Genomic DNA, 14,452 nt, shown 5'->3' on the forward strand with positions numbered 1-14,452 from the left:
TCACCACCCCTCCCCTGTATAAAACTCCCATTGTCTCACGACAATAGTCATTCTCCGGGGCTCCTCTGTCTATCGGTCTGTCACACCGTTGAATCCTCACCTTGCTCTCGGTAAGTCTTTCTCCAACTCCTCCTGTACATCCAGGTTCTGAATGACCTTTCACCTCTTGATGCTGCTCGCTCAGTTTTGGTCATGTAGGGTCAGTTTCTCAGACAGAGATTATGCCTAGTCTTGGCCTAAAGTTTTTTTGATCCAAGACTCAGTTTCACCTGTGTCCGGGAAACTGGCATCTTAAGATATTCCTAACACAAATATACTTATCTGTCTGTGGCATCAGTTTTTGTGCCTTTTTAGATCAAACCGATACGCTGTCATTGTCTTTAGTTGGTGCATATACAGTTGAAGTCGGAGGTTTACATACACTTAGGTTGGAATCATTAAAAATGGTTTTTCAACCACTCCACAAATTTCTTGTGAACAAATTATAGTTTTGGCAAGTCGGTTAGGACATCTACTTCGTGCATGACACAAGTCATTTTTCCGACAATTGTTTACAGACAGATTATTTCACTTATATCTCACTGTGTCACAATTCCAGTGGGTCAGAAGTTTACATACACTAAGTTGACTGTGCCGTTGAACAGCTTGGAAAATTCCAGAAAATTATGTCATGGCTTTAGACGTTTCTGATAGGCTAATTGACATCATTTGAGTCAATTGAAGGTATACCTGTGGATGTATTTCAAGGCCATACCTTCAAGCTCAGTGCCTCTTTGCTTGACATCATGGGAAAATCAAAAGAAATCAGCCAAGACCTCAGAAAACAAATTGTAGACTACAAATCTGGTTTATCCTTGGGAGCAATTTCCAAACGTCTGAAGGTACAATCTGTACATACAATAGTATGCAAGTATAAACACTTGGTCGCAAAGGGATCTTACAAATGGACAATGACCCCAAGCATACTTCCAAAGTTGTGGAAAAATGGTTTAAGGACAACAAAGTCAAGGTATTGGAGTGGCCATCACAAAGCCCTGACCTCAATCCCATAGAAAATTTGTGGGCAGAACTGAAAAAGTGTGTGCGAGCAAGGATGCCTACAAACCTGACTCAGTTACACCAGCTTTGTTAGGATGAATGGGACAAAATTCACCCAACTTATTGTGGGAAGCTTGTGGAAGGCTACCCGAAACGTTTGACCCAAGTGAAACAATTTAAAGTCAATGCTACCAAAATACTAATTGAGTGTGTGTAAACGTCTGCCCCACTGGGAATGTGATGAAAGAAATTAAAGCTGAAATAAATCATTCTCTGTACTATTATTCTGACATTTCACATTATTAAAATAAAGTGGTGATCTTAACTGACCTAAGATGGAATTGTCAGGAATTGTGAAAAACTGAGTTTAGATGTATTTGCCGAAGGTGTATGTACACTTCTGACTTCAACTGTTTGTATTGCCTGTACTGTACCGACTCAATGTAGGCCTGGTCATGTATGATGGTTTGTGTTTTGGTTATTTTGTCTCCTGTGGATGATTATGGATTGTACTTTAATTGCAGCGGCTGGGATAAGTCCAGGACCCTCATTGACCTTGTAGCTCTTGTAGCCAGCCCTAACGTCCAGTCAGCTAGTCCGTCATACTGTGCTAACTCTCTTCTTCCTCCCTCCTCCTTCTCGTTCCCACCGGGTTAGATAGACATTCTGACAGACAGATAGCTAGGGGCAGTGATCCCCGTTCTCCCTCCCTCCCTAGGACTATTAATACTGTCCTCTCCCCTATAGCAGTGATAATGAGCCGCTGTGACTCACACTAATCTCCCACCGTCTCCCCACCCTGCCTCCCATCCCACGGCGTCCTTGACTAAAATGAACCCATCAGAATTCCACCATCAATGCTCCCTCCGCTGCTGTCCCGGAGAAACTTTACACTTGCCTCAAATCCCGTCTGTCTTGCCGGACCGCTTACCAACCAACTGCCATTTAGCTCCAAATGGTGGGCTTCCACTGCCTCGCCTGGTCGGCCTAGCATATAGGCCGGCATTCTTAACCCTCCCTCAGTTCACACCCTTTTTCCATATCAATGCTGGCTTCTCCTGGGTCGGTCATTGGGGCCACGCAATAGAACATTTTATAATGTTTTGCCACAGAACCACAATGTATGTTTCTTATTGTACAATTCCATTTGTCTGTTTAAAAAAATATATATATATTTATTTACCTTGGTGCCTAATGACCATGACCATGACCCTGTTCCTGGTTGGAGTGGAATAAGCTTGGGTACAGGCCTAGAGTCAGGTCTTAAACAATGGTGGATTTCAGATGTTAGCCCAGTAAAAACAGGGAGAACTGATCTAGCGCTGATAATTGTCTTCAAGTGAATGTGGTAATGGCCAGGGAGAGGGAAGCAGCACCAGGACTAGCTTTTAGGAGCACATCATTTAACTAACCAAATACGTTGGATAAACACAGTCTACTGAGTGAAAACAAAACAACAACAAAAACGTCAATCAACTCATGACGATGTAGTACCACAAACGAGCACGAGAAGTCAAACAGAACACAGCGGAGCTTTGGAAGCGAGGTAACGACAGGACCGACTCTTATCAGCGCTGGACCTCCACCGATGTTGTCACCCAGCATGTGTTCCTTCGTCCATCCGTCAGTGCGTCTCATTGTCCCCTCTGTTGGCTAGGTAAACACACTGAGTAACTCATTAGCCGTGACACAGCGTTGGAAAGCGGAATGGATTCATCTCTGCGAGGCGCCGATGGCATTTTAGGACGGCCGACATTGTTTCAGGCACAAAACCAAGTGAGGGAGAGACAGCTATGTGCCCTATAAATATTTCCTGGGCAATGCTATGCTATAAATTGTTTCAGCTGACACCATTTGTAGAGAGACGTCACCGGGAAAAGAGAATAGAGGTTTATAGACACAACAAAGAATACGGGTTGATAGGCATAAGAGGAAGATGAGAAAGAAGGACTGGGGAAAGAAGGACCAGGATTCAATCGAATTGTCTAATGTGCTGAAACCAACCCCATGCCACAAGTGTAACGTTTTATAAAGCCCTTCCATTCAATGACAACATGTATTGCTGAGGACTAGACCTATAGGTTTTGATTATACAAACCCAAGTATAACCAACCACGGCTATCACAGTACATTTTTGCAGTATTAAATCAACACTTAAAGTACATTTTAACACTGCCACAGATAACATATGGGCCCACTCTACAGAGTGTAAAAAGTACTCTGATTATAGTGTTACATTTTGCGTATTAATGTAACACTTGGTAGTGTAAAAAATGTACTCTACATTACACTTGCCAGTGTTACGCAAATTTAACACTGGGTTAATTAACACTGTTTTATTTATATTCAACTCTAGTTTTAATCTAGAGTTAAGTCATATTAGTGTTAAACAGTCCTTTTGGGTGTTGTTTTAACACTATGGTCTAAATCCTCATTTGCATATTTCCCATGGTGCCTTTCTTGTTGTTGAATGAAGCTACTCCTGAGTGGTGCAGCGGTCTAAGGCATTGCATCTCAGTGCTAGAGGCGTCACTACAGACCCCCGTTTGATTCCAGGCTGCATCACAACCAGCCGTGATTGGGAGTCCAATAGGGCGGCACACAATTGGCCCAGCGTCTTTAGGGTTGGGCCGTGGTAGGCCGTCATTGTAAATAAAAATTTGTTCTTAACTGACTTACCTAGTTAAAAAAAAATAATAATAATAATTAAATACAATTGTAGAGATACCACACATGACTGTATTTGTTATTTACTGAGGCACGGTTGTTGAATTCTTTCTATTTAAAGGCATGTGGCTTTCACTAAATGAGTACCTAGGTGAATGTTATCATTCAACTTAATGACTCTGCTTTACATATATCATAAGGCCTTGCTTTGATGGCCTAGTTTTACTCCAATACAGTGATGTTAGGAGTAATTCCTATTGGAATCCAGCCAGAGGTAGGATGTCATACAGTTGTAATTTCTATTAACCTGCATTCAGCATTGATTTAAAAAAAGACTACGTAAACCATTTAAACCAGTAACAAGTACAATAAATCTTACTACCTGATTGGATTAGTTCAGAAAAAAGATGTTAGTTATATTTGTGCAGTATAAGATTAATCAATCAATCAATGTACATGCAAAAACACAGATACTAAAAACAATCCTAAAAAAAATCTACCTGCAGTAAAGCATGCTGGGAAATATGAGGATAGGTGTGGTTTTGATGGGACTGTTTTACTCTTCAAAGTGTAAACAATACTTTTGGCTATTAACACCAACGCTTGGGATTCTTTTACACCACTGAGTATGAATTTCACTCTTACAGCGTTCATTTAGTTTCTAAATCAACACTAGAAATGTTACATTGAACAATCAACGTGAGCCAATTTGCTGTGTACCCTCAAATTGACTCTCTACTCCTTCACACAAGTCATCTACTGGTCTATTGTTCAAGGTGACAGATAGGAAACTGTATATCCCCGTCTGTGTTTAGGGCCGTAACATTCTCACCTGTTCACACTGTCAATCTCTCTGCTTGTCAGCCAGAAAGATGTCAGCACCATGGGACAATTTATAGCAGAAACCCCTGTGGTCCAACATGCACAATCCCCTTGTGTGTGTGTATCTTTCTCTGTTCATGTGAACAACCATTATTTTCTGACATTTTTATTGGACATATGAAGCCAAACGACAACGTGAAAACAAACGAAAGGCTCACGCACACGCACAAAATACGTACAATATGAAAACAATATTAAAATATATCACATCTTGCCCCCTGTCGGCCCAAATTGTTTTAAATCATTTAAAGGTCAACATCTCAGGAAAAAGTTATCAGTACGTCCTCTGGGTGTATTTTTCTTTCTTTTTCAAACAAAGAAAGGACATTAGGTCTTTCAACCTGGGTTGATACAGTGGGTGGTTTGGAGGACATCCAGTGAAGTAAGATCAGTCGGTGGGCTTTCAGCATGCTGTAATGTCTGTCTGCTTTACTTTTGGTGAAACCGCAGCACGGATGGAACTCCAAACGTAGCTGTCAAAGGGCACAGGTCAAGACCAAGAACTTTAGAGAGGCTCGTGGGAGAGAAACCCCCTATCCCGTCTTCCATCTTTCCTCTCTTATTGTGGGAAAAAGGATGACCAATACTCTTGCAGCCGCCTTAGAGCAAGCATGAATGGAATATATGGGTGGGATCAATCATACGTGTGATCAGCGGGAGACATGTGGGGGGGTTAAGCCATCAAATCGACTGTCAAAAGAGGAGGGAGAGCACCTATTTTATTTTTGTGTCGTGGAAGTGCGTGATAGTTACTAGATAATTGTATTGTAAAGAGGTTGGTGATTATGTATGAGATGTATATCGACTATCCTTTCGGTTTTCTTCTAGTGCAGCCATGTCTGATGTAGAGGAGGAATACGAGTGAGTATGGAAATAATATACATTACCGATGTAATGGTGTGATGGCCACTTTCCTGGTTTAAATTTTGAATGTATTGCCAACTGAATCTCTCTCTCTCTCTCTCTCTCTCTCTCTCTGGTAGGGGGGAGCAGGCGGAAGGTGAGTGGGTTACTGAGCTGAGGTGTTAGTGTTGTCATTCATGCTGGACCACACTTGGTCTTGCATGTGGCAGTCCACGGCCCTGTTATTATTAGCCTGTTCTCTCAGACCCTTTTGCTTTCAGCACACCGCTGACAAATGGTTTTTAAAGCCCCAAGCCTCTGACCCCCCTATTAGCCACACACTCTCCGTCTCTCTTTTCATCTCCCTCCATTCCATTCCTTTCATCTTCTATCTCTTTAATCATCATTCTAATGTCTCTCCCCATCCCCTTGTCTCATATGTGTCTTTTTCGTCTCCACACTTGTCTTTCTTAGCCCCCTGCGTTGCCTGGATTTCTTCATTGCTCCCTGTCCCTTCTTGTGTCCTCTGAACTGTTCTCTGACTTTCTCTCTCTCCATTTGGCTCCCCCTCTCTTCTCTCCTCTCTCTCTCGCTCTCTCTCTCGCTTTCTCTCTCTCCAGAGGAGGCAGAGGAGGAGCAAGAGGAGGAGCCAGAAGAAGAACCGCAGGAGGAGGATGAAGGAGGTGAGACTAGTTGTCTCTCAAATGATACCTTATATGTACAATAACACTGCACTACTTTTGGCTGTGTCTCAAATGACAATCTATACCCCTACAACACAACACTACTGTAGACTGCCTGTGTCCCAAATTATACCCTATATCCCCTACAACACAACACTACTTTAGACTGGCTGTGTCCCAAATTACACCCTAAATCCCCTACAACACGACACTACTTTAGACTGGGTGTGTCCCAAATTATACCCTAATCCCCTACAACACACCTACTTAACAATGGCTGTCTCAAAAGACACCTCATATCCTGTATAACACTTCAGACTAGAACCATGTGACTTGCTCTATGTGACTTTGGGTTCTTAATTGGATTTGTTCCGACATTTCCTGTTGTGTTTCTACACATATATATATATATATATTAAATCATTTGTGTACTTGTTTGACATTTTACTGCATTGTTAGGGGCTAGTAACATAAGCATTTCGCTGCACCAGCTATAAAATCTGCTAAACTGTGTGTGTGACCAATCAACTATGATTTGATTTGATTACATGGGAATTGCCTAGGATGTCATGCCATAATGATGATTAGCCCACTGTGTAGAAATAGCCAATCAGAATCTAGAAATGAACAGACCTCACAAGTCATCATCAGCGACAGAACCTGTCTGTCCAATCAGACTGACTCCAGAGCCAAGGTCACTCAGATGAGATACGGACGACATTAGTATCTTAATGAGCAAGGTATTCTGTGTATAATGCCAGACTAATGGGTGATGCACTCTGACCTGTCAATATCCCTTCCTGACCCTGTGCTGGTCCTGGCTATCAGAGAAATAAGAGTACACAGGTAGGGTGAGAACACATTATACCAACAAAAATATTAAAGAAATACATGCCAATAAAATAAAAAATGATGATATGATCTATATCTATATATCTATATTTTCGGTATGGGTTTTACAGTTTTGCGGTACTTTTCAGTGTTTAACTGCTTGTTTTTGTTGCTCGCTGTTTAGTTTTCGACTTTTTTAATGCTCTGCACTTCCTTATGTGGGGACAATATGCATGGAGTGAACAAAACATTCGGAACACCTTCATAATATTGCATTGCAACCCTTTTGGCCACAGAACAGCCTCTATTCGTATATCCCCTACAACACAACACTACTTTAGACTTGGGCGGCAGGTAGCCTAGTGGTTAGAGCATTGGACGTTCGGTTGCTAGATCAAATCCCCGTGCTGACAAGGTAAAAATCTGTCATTTTCCACCTGAGCAAGGCAGTTAACCCACTGTTCCTAGGCTGTCATTGTAAATTAGAATTTGTTCTTAGCTGACTTAAATAAAAATAAGTAAAAATAAAACATTCGTAGGGGCATGCACTTTACAAAGGGGTTAAGTGTTACACAGGGAAGTTGGCTGGCTGTCCTTTGGGTGGTCGACCATTCTTGATACACACAGGAAACTGTTGAGCGTGAAAAACCCAGCAGTGTTGCAGTTCTTGACACACTCAAACCTGTGTGCCTGGCATCTTCTACCATACGCCGTTCAGAGGCACTTCAATATTTTGTCTTGCCCATTCACCATCTCAATGGCACACATACACAATCCATGTCTCAAGGCTTAACAATCCTTCTTTAACCTGTAACCTCCCCTTTATCTACGCTGCTTGAAGTAGGTTTAACAAGTGACATCAATAAGGGATCATAGCTTTCACCTGGATTCACCTGGTCAGTCTATGTCATGGAAAGAGCAGGTTCCTGATGTTTTGTACACTCAGTGTACATCCTCATATGTAGAAGATTTGCAATTACGTCTTGTATGTGCATGTGTGAACGTGTGCATACGTAATTATGAATGCTTGTACAGTACAAGTCTCAGAAAACTACATTTCCCTCTAGTAACTGTTGGGGTCACACAATTGTAGTCAATGTTGTGGCCCTCAGTGCATGATGGGAAATGTGAGTTTTCCTAAGCCTGTCGGCACCACTGCATTAAACTTACTCTCTCTTCAATCGTTCCATATCTCTCTTCTTGCACCTCTGTTTTTCATATTTTCCTCCTTTCTTATCAATTTTCTGCTTCAATCTTTTATCCCCTCTTTATCTTTATCTCACCATTCCCATCTCTCTCTTTCTCTCAATATCTACTGTATATCTCTCTTTTTTATCTCTCTCTCGCTCTCTCTCTCTCTCGCTCCCTCTGCCTTTGGCACATCAGAGCAGGAAGCTCAGGAGGAGGAAGGTGAGAGTGATTCTAACACACCCGAGGCACACATTGATTTTTTTTTTTAATCACATTAAATCTAACCTACATTTGAAATGCCTGTAAGAAGAAGGAATCACATGTTCTAACTCTTTAACTCATGACCTCATCAACAAAGCTGTACTGTTGCTGTAGCTACACACCCAGACACATGATGATGATGATGATGATGATGATGATGATGATGATAGTGCATGCTGTTGCTCCTGTTGTACTCTGGAGGTCAAATACTAACTTTCAGATCTGTAGGCATAACTCAAATCTTTTTTGTTGTTGTACACCCTTTTGATATCAATGTATGATTTACGCAAAACATATGGCCTTGTCTTTTTGTCATGTTTTTGAGATGTGTGTCCTCTATTTTCTTCAGGACAATGGATTTCATATGACATCTTCAGAATGAGAGCAAGAATATACATTTCTGCGCTTTCATGTGTTAATACTTCTCTCTTTCTCTCTCTCTCTCTCTATACAGAGGAGAAACTCCCCATGCCCAAGTATGTTCACTTTTGTTTGTGGCAATTTTGCTTTGTGTTGTGTGACAAATAGGTTAAAACTTTTATTTCTCTGTTCATCCTCTATTTCACTTATTCTATCCCCCCCCCCCTCGCTCAGGCCCATGGTGCCCCAGCTAGCCCCTCCCAAGATTCCAGAGGGGGATAGGGTGGACTTTGATGTGAGTGATGTCATCTCATATCAAGGAATTGGTCCATTATTGGGTCCTGATTGGCTGTTCCCCTTCAATATCCAACTTCACCACTGAACAGTAATAGTGATTGTTAGTTTGATGCAGCTCCGCTTTCCACCACATCTCTGAATAAGAATCTATTTCATCTCAATCCTCTCTCAGGACATCCACAGAAAGAGGATGGAGAAGGACCTCATTGAGTTGCAGAGTCTGATTGATGTCCACTTTGACCAGAGGAAGAAGGAGGAGGAGGAGCTCATTGGGCTGAAGGACCGAATTGTGAGTCAACTTCCTGTATACGTCATGTTGAAGTGTTGAAATGGAACAGAGGAAGTACCACCTTAACTACATGAACTTGTCCAATAACAATGCCCATGTTTTTGAAATATATTTTTTATTACGTTTCATCCCAACAGACCACGACCCTGGTCAAGGAGCGCACAAGCTCATGAAAAAAAAAAAGTTGATATGGGAAAAGTCCAATGCCCTTTCCTCTCATCCTTTCCCTCTCTCATCCCCCACAGGAGAAGCGTCGGTTTGAGAGGGCAGAGGTGCAGCGGGTTCGAGCGGAGAAGGAGCGGGACCGTCAGAACAGGATTGCGGTAGGCCAAAACACACTATTGCGGTAGGCCAGGATTGCGGTAGGGACAAACAGACACCACTGTGGTACTCCTGGTTTTAAGTAACAGGTAGACTTGTGTTGTGTTCGGGAATGTCCTCTCCCTTTCTAACTTTATCGTTCTCTCTTTCTCAGGAAGAGCGGCAGAGAAAGGAAGACGAGGAGGCTAAAAAGAAGAACGAAGACGAGGCCAAGAAGAAGAAGGTTCTTTCCAACATGGGGGCCAACTTTGGGGGCTTCCTGCAAAAGGTACTTATGTCCACTGTCCTTCGCTTGTTAGCTTTAGGAGCAGATTTTGTTTTAGATTCATACAGCAAATATGTTTCATTAAGATAAATATCTACGCTGTTGGTCAGTTGCAGGTCAAATGTTCTGTCAGACTGTTGCAAACATACAGAGAGAATCAGAACATTCTATATAGTTTGAAGTTTGTGAAGTTCTAGGCGTGTTTGACATGTTCCAGGCGGAGCATCGTGGGAGAGGGAAGCGTCTAACGGGGAGAGAGATCAAGAAGAAGACCTTGGCTGAGAGACGACCCACACTGGAGATCGACAACCTGAGAGAGGACGCCCTGAAGTGAGTCCCGGGCCAATCACGCAACACCTCACCTTATCCCCAAGCCAAATACACATGGGCCAAAAATCTTCCTTAAACCACCACATCGGAGTTTTCTACAATTCACGTCCAAAGCCCACACAGCTGGCTGCCAACTGTGTTTCTATGGTTACCACCTGTAAACACCCCCCCCCCACCTTCTCTTGGTCTCCCAGGCAACAAGCTCAGGAGATGTGGAACTGGATCTATGCGCTGGAGTCGGATAAGTTTGACTTCATTGACCACATGAAGAAACAGAAATATCAGGTGGGAAAACCTGGACACATGTACCAAACTCCCACATTACTGAACTAGAGAAACGCTACCCTCTGCTGGAGAGATGTGTAACACCCACTGTAGAGCAGAATCCACAGATGTTTAGGCTCGTGTGAGAGCGACTGTGTGCGTCTGTTGTGTAGTATTCGTGAAACCACTGATGCAAATGTGATCTCGTCTCATTTTTTTTGTGTGTGTGCAGATTATCGTTCTCTTGAATAGAATCACGAGTGCCCAGAAATTGTAAGTACAGTAACCCTATTCAATTTCTTGATTTCTTTAGATGAACTTTTTAGCCACTTTTTTTCAGTAACACGTGTTTGTATGGTATGTGCATTTGTCGACAAGTAATTGCTCTCTCTCCCCTGTAGTAAAAAGGTCCATGGCAAGGGGAAGGTTGGCGGTCGGTGGAAGTAAAGAAGCTCCCGCTCTCATAGGGGAGAAGGGAGAAGACGACTTTGGAGGGAACAAGAAAGGAGGGAGATCCCACTATCCCCTCTTCCATCTTTCCTCTCTTATTGTGGCCACCCTCTTCTTTGGCATGTCCTCATGTGTTTCATTGCAAAATACAAGTTCTAATAAAATGTATTGATAATAACACGGTGCACACTCGCTGAGATTGCTAGTTTGATGTTCCTCTGGAAATTGTCACACACACACACACACACGTATGACTTTATTGGGAGCGTGGGAGAAGTATAATGACTCAGAATCGACCGTAGATCAGTGTCAAGGCTGGCCAACCTCCTCCTACTCCCACATTACTGAACTAGAGAAACGCTACCCTCTGCTGGAGAGATGTGTAACACCCACTGTAGAGCTACATACAGTAGGTACACTACACCCGGGTGACCACTAATGAGACACACTCATTGGTTTAAACACACATATTAGCTGACACTATAAACCATTATTACAGCACATACTAGTAATCATCAACCCATAACGTTACTAGACAGGCAGAAGGGAATTATAGGCCTGATCAACTTGCAGAGAGCTCACACACACACACACTTTTGCTCTCTCTTTCTCTCTCTTTCTCTCTCTATTATTCTACGATGTAGAAAATAGTAAAAAAGTCAAGATTGAATGAGTAGATGTGTCCAAACTTTTGACTTTTGACTAGCCCTTACACAATCAGTCAAAGGTTTGGACACCTACTCATTCAAGGGGCTTTCTTTATTTTTTTTACTATTTTCTACATTGTAGAATAATAGTGAAGTTGTCAAAACTATGAAATAACACATATGGAATCAGGTAGTAACAAAAAAAGTGTTAAACCAAAAAATATATATTTTAGAATTTAGATTCTTCAAAGTAGACATGCTTTGCCTCAATGACAGCTTTGCTCACTCTTGACATTCTCTCAACCTGCTTCATGAGGTAGTCACCTGGAATGCTTGAAGGAGTTCCCACATATGCTGAGCACTGGTTGGCTGTTTTTCCTTCACTCTGCGGTCCAACTCATCCCAAACCATTTCAATTGGGTTGAGGTTGGGTGATTGTGGAGGACTGGTCATCTGATACAGCACTCCATCACTCTCCTTCTTGGTCAAATAGCTCTTACACAGCCTGGAGGTGTGTTGGGTCATTGTCCTGTTGAAAAACAAACGATAGTCCAACTAAGACCAAACCAGATGGGATGGTGTATTGCTGCAGAATGCTGTGGGGAAGGTGAAAGAGCCATGCTGGTTAAGTGTGCCTTGAATTTTAAATAAATCACAAACAGTGTCACCAGCAAAGTACCACCACACCATCACAGCTCTTCCTCCATGCTTCACAGTGGGAACCACACATGCGGAGATCATCCGTTCACCTACTCTGCGTCTCACAAAGACACGGCGGCTGGAACCAAAAATCTCAAATTTGGACTCATGAGACCAAAGGACAGATTTCCACCAGTCTAATGTCTATTGCTTGTGTTTCTTGGCCCAAGCAAGTCTCTTCTTATTGGTGTCCTTTAGTAGTGGTTTCTTTGCAGCAACTTGACCATGAAGGCCTGATTCATGCAGTCTCCTCTGAACAATTGATGTTGAGATGTGTCTGTTACTTGAACTCAGTGAAGCATTTATTTAGGCTGCAATCTGAGGTGCAGTTAATTGCCCATTTTTGAGGCTGGTAACTAATTTGTCATCCACAGCAGAAGTATCTCTGGGTCCTCATGAGAGCCAGTTTCATCGTAGCGCTTGATGATTTCTGCGACTGCACTTGAAAAAACTTTCAAAGTTCTTGACATTTTCCTGTTTGACTGACCTTCATGTCTTAAAGTAATGATGGGCTGTCGTTTCTCTTCGCTTAATAGAACTGTTCTTGCCATAATATGAACTTGGTCTTTTACCAAATAGGGCCATCATCTATCTGTACACCAACCCTACCTTGTCACAACACAACTGATTAGCTTAAATGCATTAAGAAGGAAAGAAATTCCACAAATGTACTTTTAACAAGGCACACCTGTTAATTGAAATTACCTTCCAGGTGACTACCTCATGAAGCTGGTTGAGAGAATGCCAAGTGTCCAAAGCTGTCATCAAGGCAAAGGGTGTCTACTTTGAAGAATCTCAAATATAAAATATATTTTGATTTCTATAACGCTTTTCTGGTTACTACATGATTCCACATGTGTTATTTCATAGTTTTAATGTCTTCACTACTATTCTAGAATGTAGAAAATAGTACAAATTAAGAAAAACCCTTCAATGAATAGGTGTGTCCAAACTTTGGACTGGTACTGTGTATGTTCCCTAGCTCCTTGCCCCCCTCCCTCCTCTCTTTCCCCCTCTCTCTAAATCCCTGCTCACATGTTTTGCTGAGGCCAGTCCAGTCCAATGCGTCAGATTGACAGAGAGCGAGGAAAGAGGACACAGAAATAATCCAGTCTTTTCCCTCTCACATGCAGCCATCCCACAGATGTCGCTCAGAAGCTTAAATTGTAAATACAACTCGACCACTGTGGAAAATTCACCACCCATTTTTAACAAGATAGAAAATACTACAAGATACAGTACTGAACACACTTTCTAAATTGTTTTAATGACCATCAATGTTTTCATCTAAATGGGATTACTTGGATACATAGTAATAGTATGATGATATGTTAATAGTATGATGATATGGGATTGGATGAAATTTAGGTTTTGAACGCCATTTTTCCACTTCGGTGTGTTTAACGGATGGGTTCAATCCGTATCACAATCCGTATCACGGAAGATCTGCGTTATAGTTTGATTGACATGTAAAGGCAATGTTCCCACATTCGCGGAGATTGCATTCATGGTAAAGGCTGCATATGTTGGCTCAATATTAAATGATGTCAAAATGTTCAAGCGGATCTTCCGCGACACGGATTGAACCATCCATGAAAATTAGGGCTCTAATCAATCCGTATCGCAGAAAGTCAGCGTTACAAGATGTTTTTCTTTTAAAGGCAATGTCCCCGTGTTTTAACGATTGGTCCAATGTCAGTGTAGCGTGTATGTGTGGCTGGGGGTATGTGCGTGTGTGTCCCCTTACAGAAAAAAACACATTATTTAACTTGTTTTTAGAACACTTCATATGACATTTCACATCTGAAAACGTGTTTTTGGAACACGACACATGAAGAAAATGTGTCATTATGATACACACCGTGCTTTTAACATACAATGTTTTCAATTTACGCATTTGACATACAGGACTACATTGTGTACGTTTATTTATAGAGTAATAATTTTTCAACGTGTCCTCACCTGGGATTTGATCTCCAAACATTCCAATCTTTCTGCTAAACCACAACGCCGTGCTAATAACGGATTACACCTTTATTCCTATATTTTGGGCTTCAAAGTGGATCTCAGCTCATAAACTCAAGAAAAACGAATATAATTATCATACTGATTCAGGAGTACAATTTAAACAAAA

At 41.9% G+C, this 14,452-nt stretch overlaps 1 protein-coding gene across 3 annotated transcripts; it reads left to right on the forward strand.

The window, feature by feature from the left end:
* Window positions 1–8: 8 nt before the first annotated feature.
* Window positions 9–11,150, forward strand: tnnt1 (troponin T type 1 (skeletal, slow)). Of its 3 annotated transcripts, none has more exons than XM_064987433.1 (14): window positions 10–110; window positions 5,416–5,448; window positions 5,571–5,587; window positions 6,051–6,113; window positions 8,331–8,354; window positions 8,851–8,872; window positions 8,991–9,051; window positions 9,226–9,342; window positions 9,588–9,665; window positions 9,818–9,931; window positions 10,146–10,258; window positions 10,453–10,543; window positions 10,755–10,795; window positions 10,924–11,150. In XM_064987433.1, exons 2-14 carry the CDS (start codon window positions 5,423–5,425, stop codon window positions 10,967–10,969), a joined length of 813 nt encoding a protein of 270 aa, XP_064843505.1. In that variant the 5' UTR covers window positions 10–110; window positions 5,416–5,422; the 3' UTR covers window positions 10,970–11,150. The 3 variants fall into 3 exon arrangements, with proteins under 3 accessions (XP_064843507.1, XP_064843505.1, XP_064843506.1); XM_064987434.1 differs by having other exon boundaries at window positions 18–110; window positions 5,421–5,448; XM_064987435.1 differs by lacking the exon at window positions 8,331–8,354 and having other exon boundaries at window positions 9–110.
* Window positions 11,151–14,452: the final 3,302 nt, after the last annotated feature.

The sequence above is a fragment of the Oncorhynchus masou genome, chromosome 15 (assembly GCF_036934945.1).
Source record: "Oncorhynchus masou masou isolate Uvic2021 chromosome 15, UVic_Omas_1.1, whole genome shotgun sequence".
In the NCBI taxonomy this organism is placed as follows: Eukaryota; Metazoa; Chordata; class Actinopteri; order Salmoniformes; family Salmonidae; genus Oncorhynchus; species Oncorhynchus masou.

Coding starts and splice junctions, on each gene's coding strand:
- tnnt1 (XM_064987433.1), top strand. CDS start 5,423: ATGTCTGATGTAGAGGAGGAATACGA. Junction 9,343..9,587: donor TTGGGCTGAAGGACCGAATT/GTGAGTCAACTT, acceptor CATCCCCCACAG/GAGAAGCGTCGGTTTGAGAG. Junction 9,932..10,145: donor TTGGGGGCTTCCTGCAAAAG/GTACTTATGTCC, acceptor GACATGTTCCAG/GCGGAGCATCGTGGGAGAGG.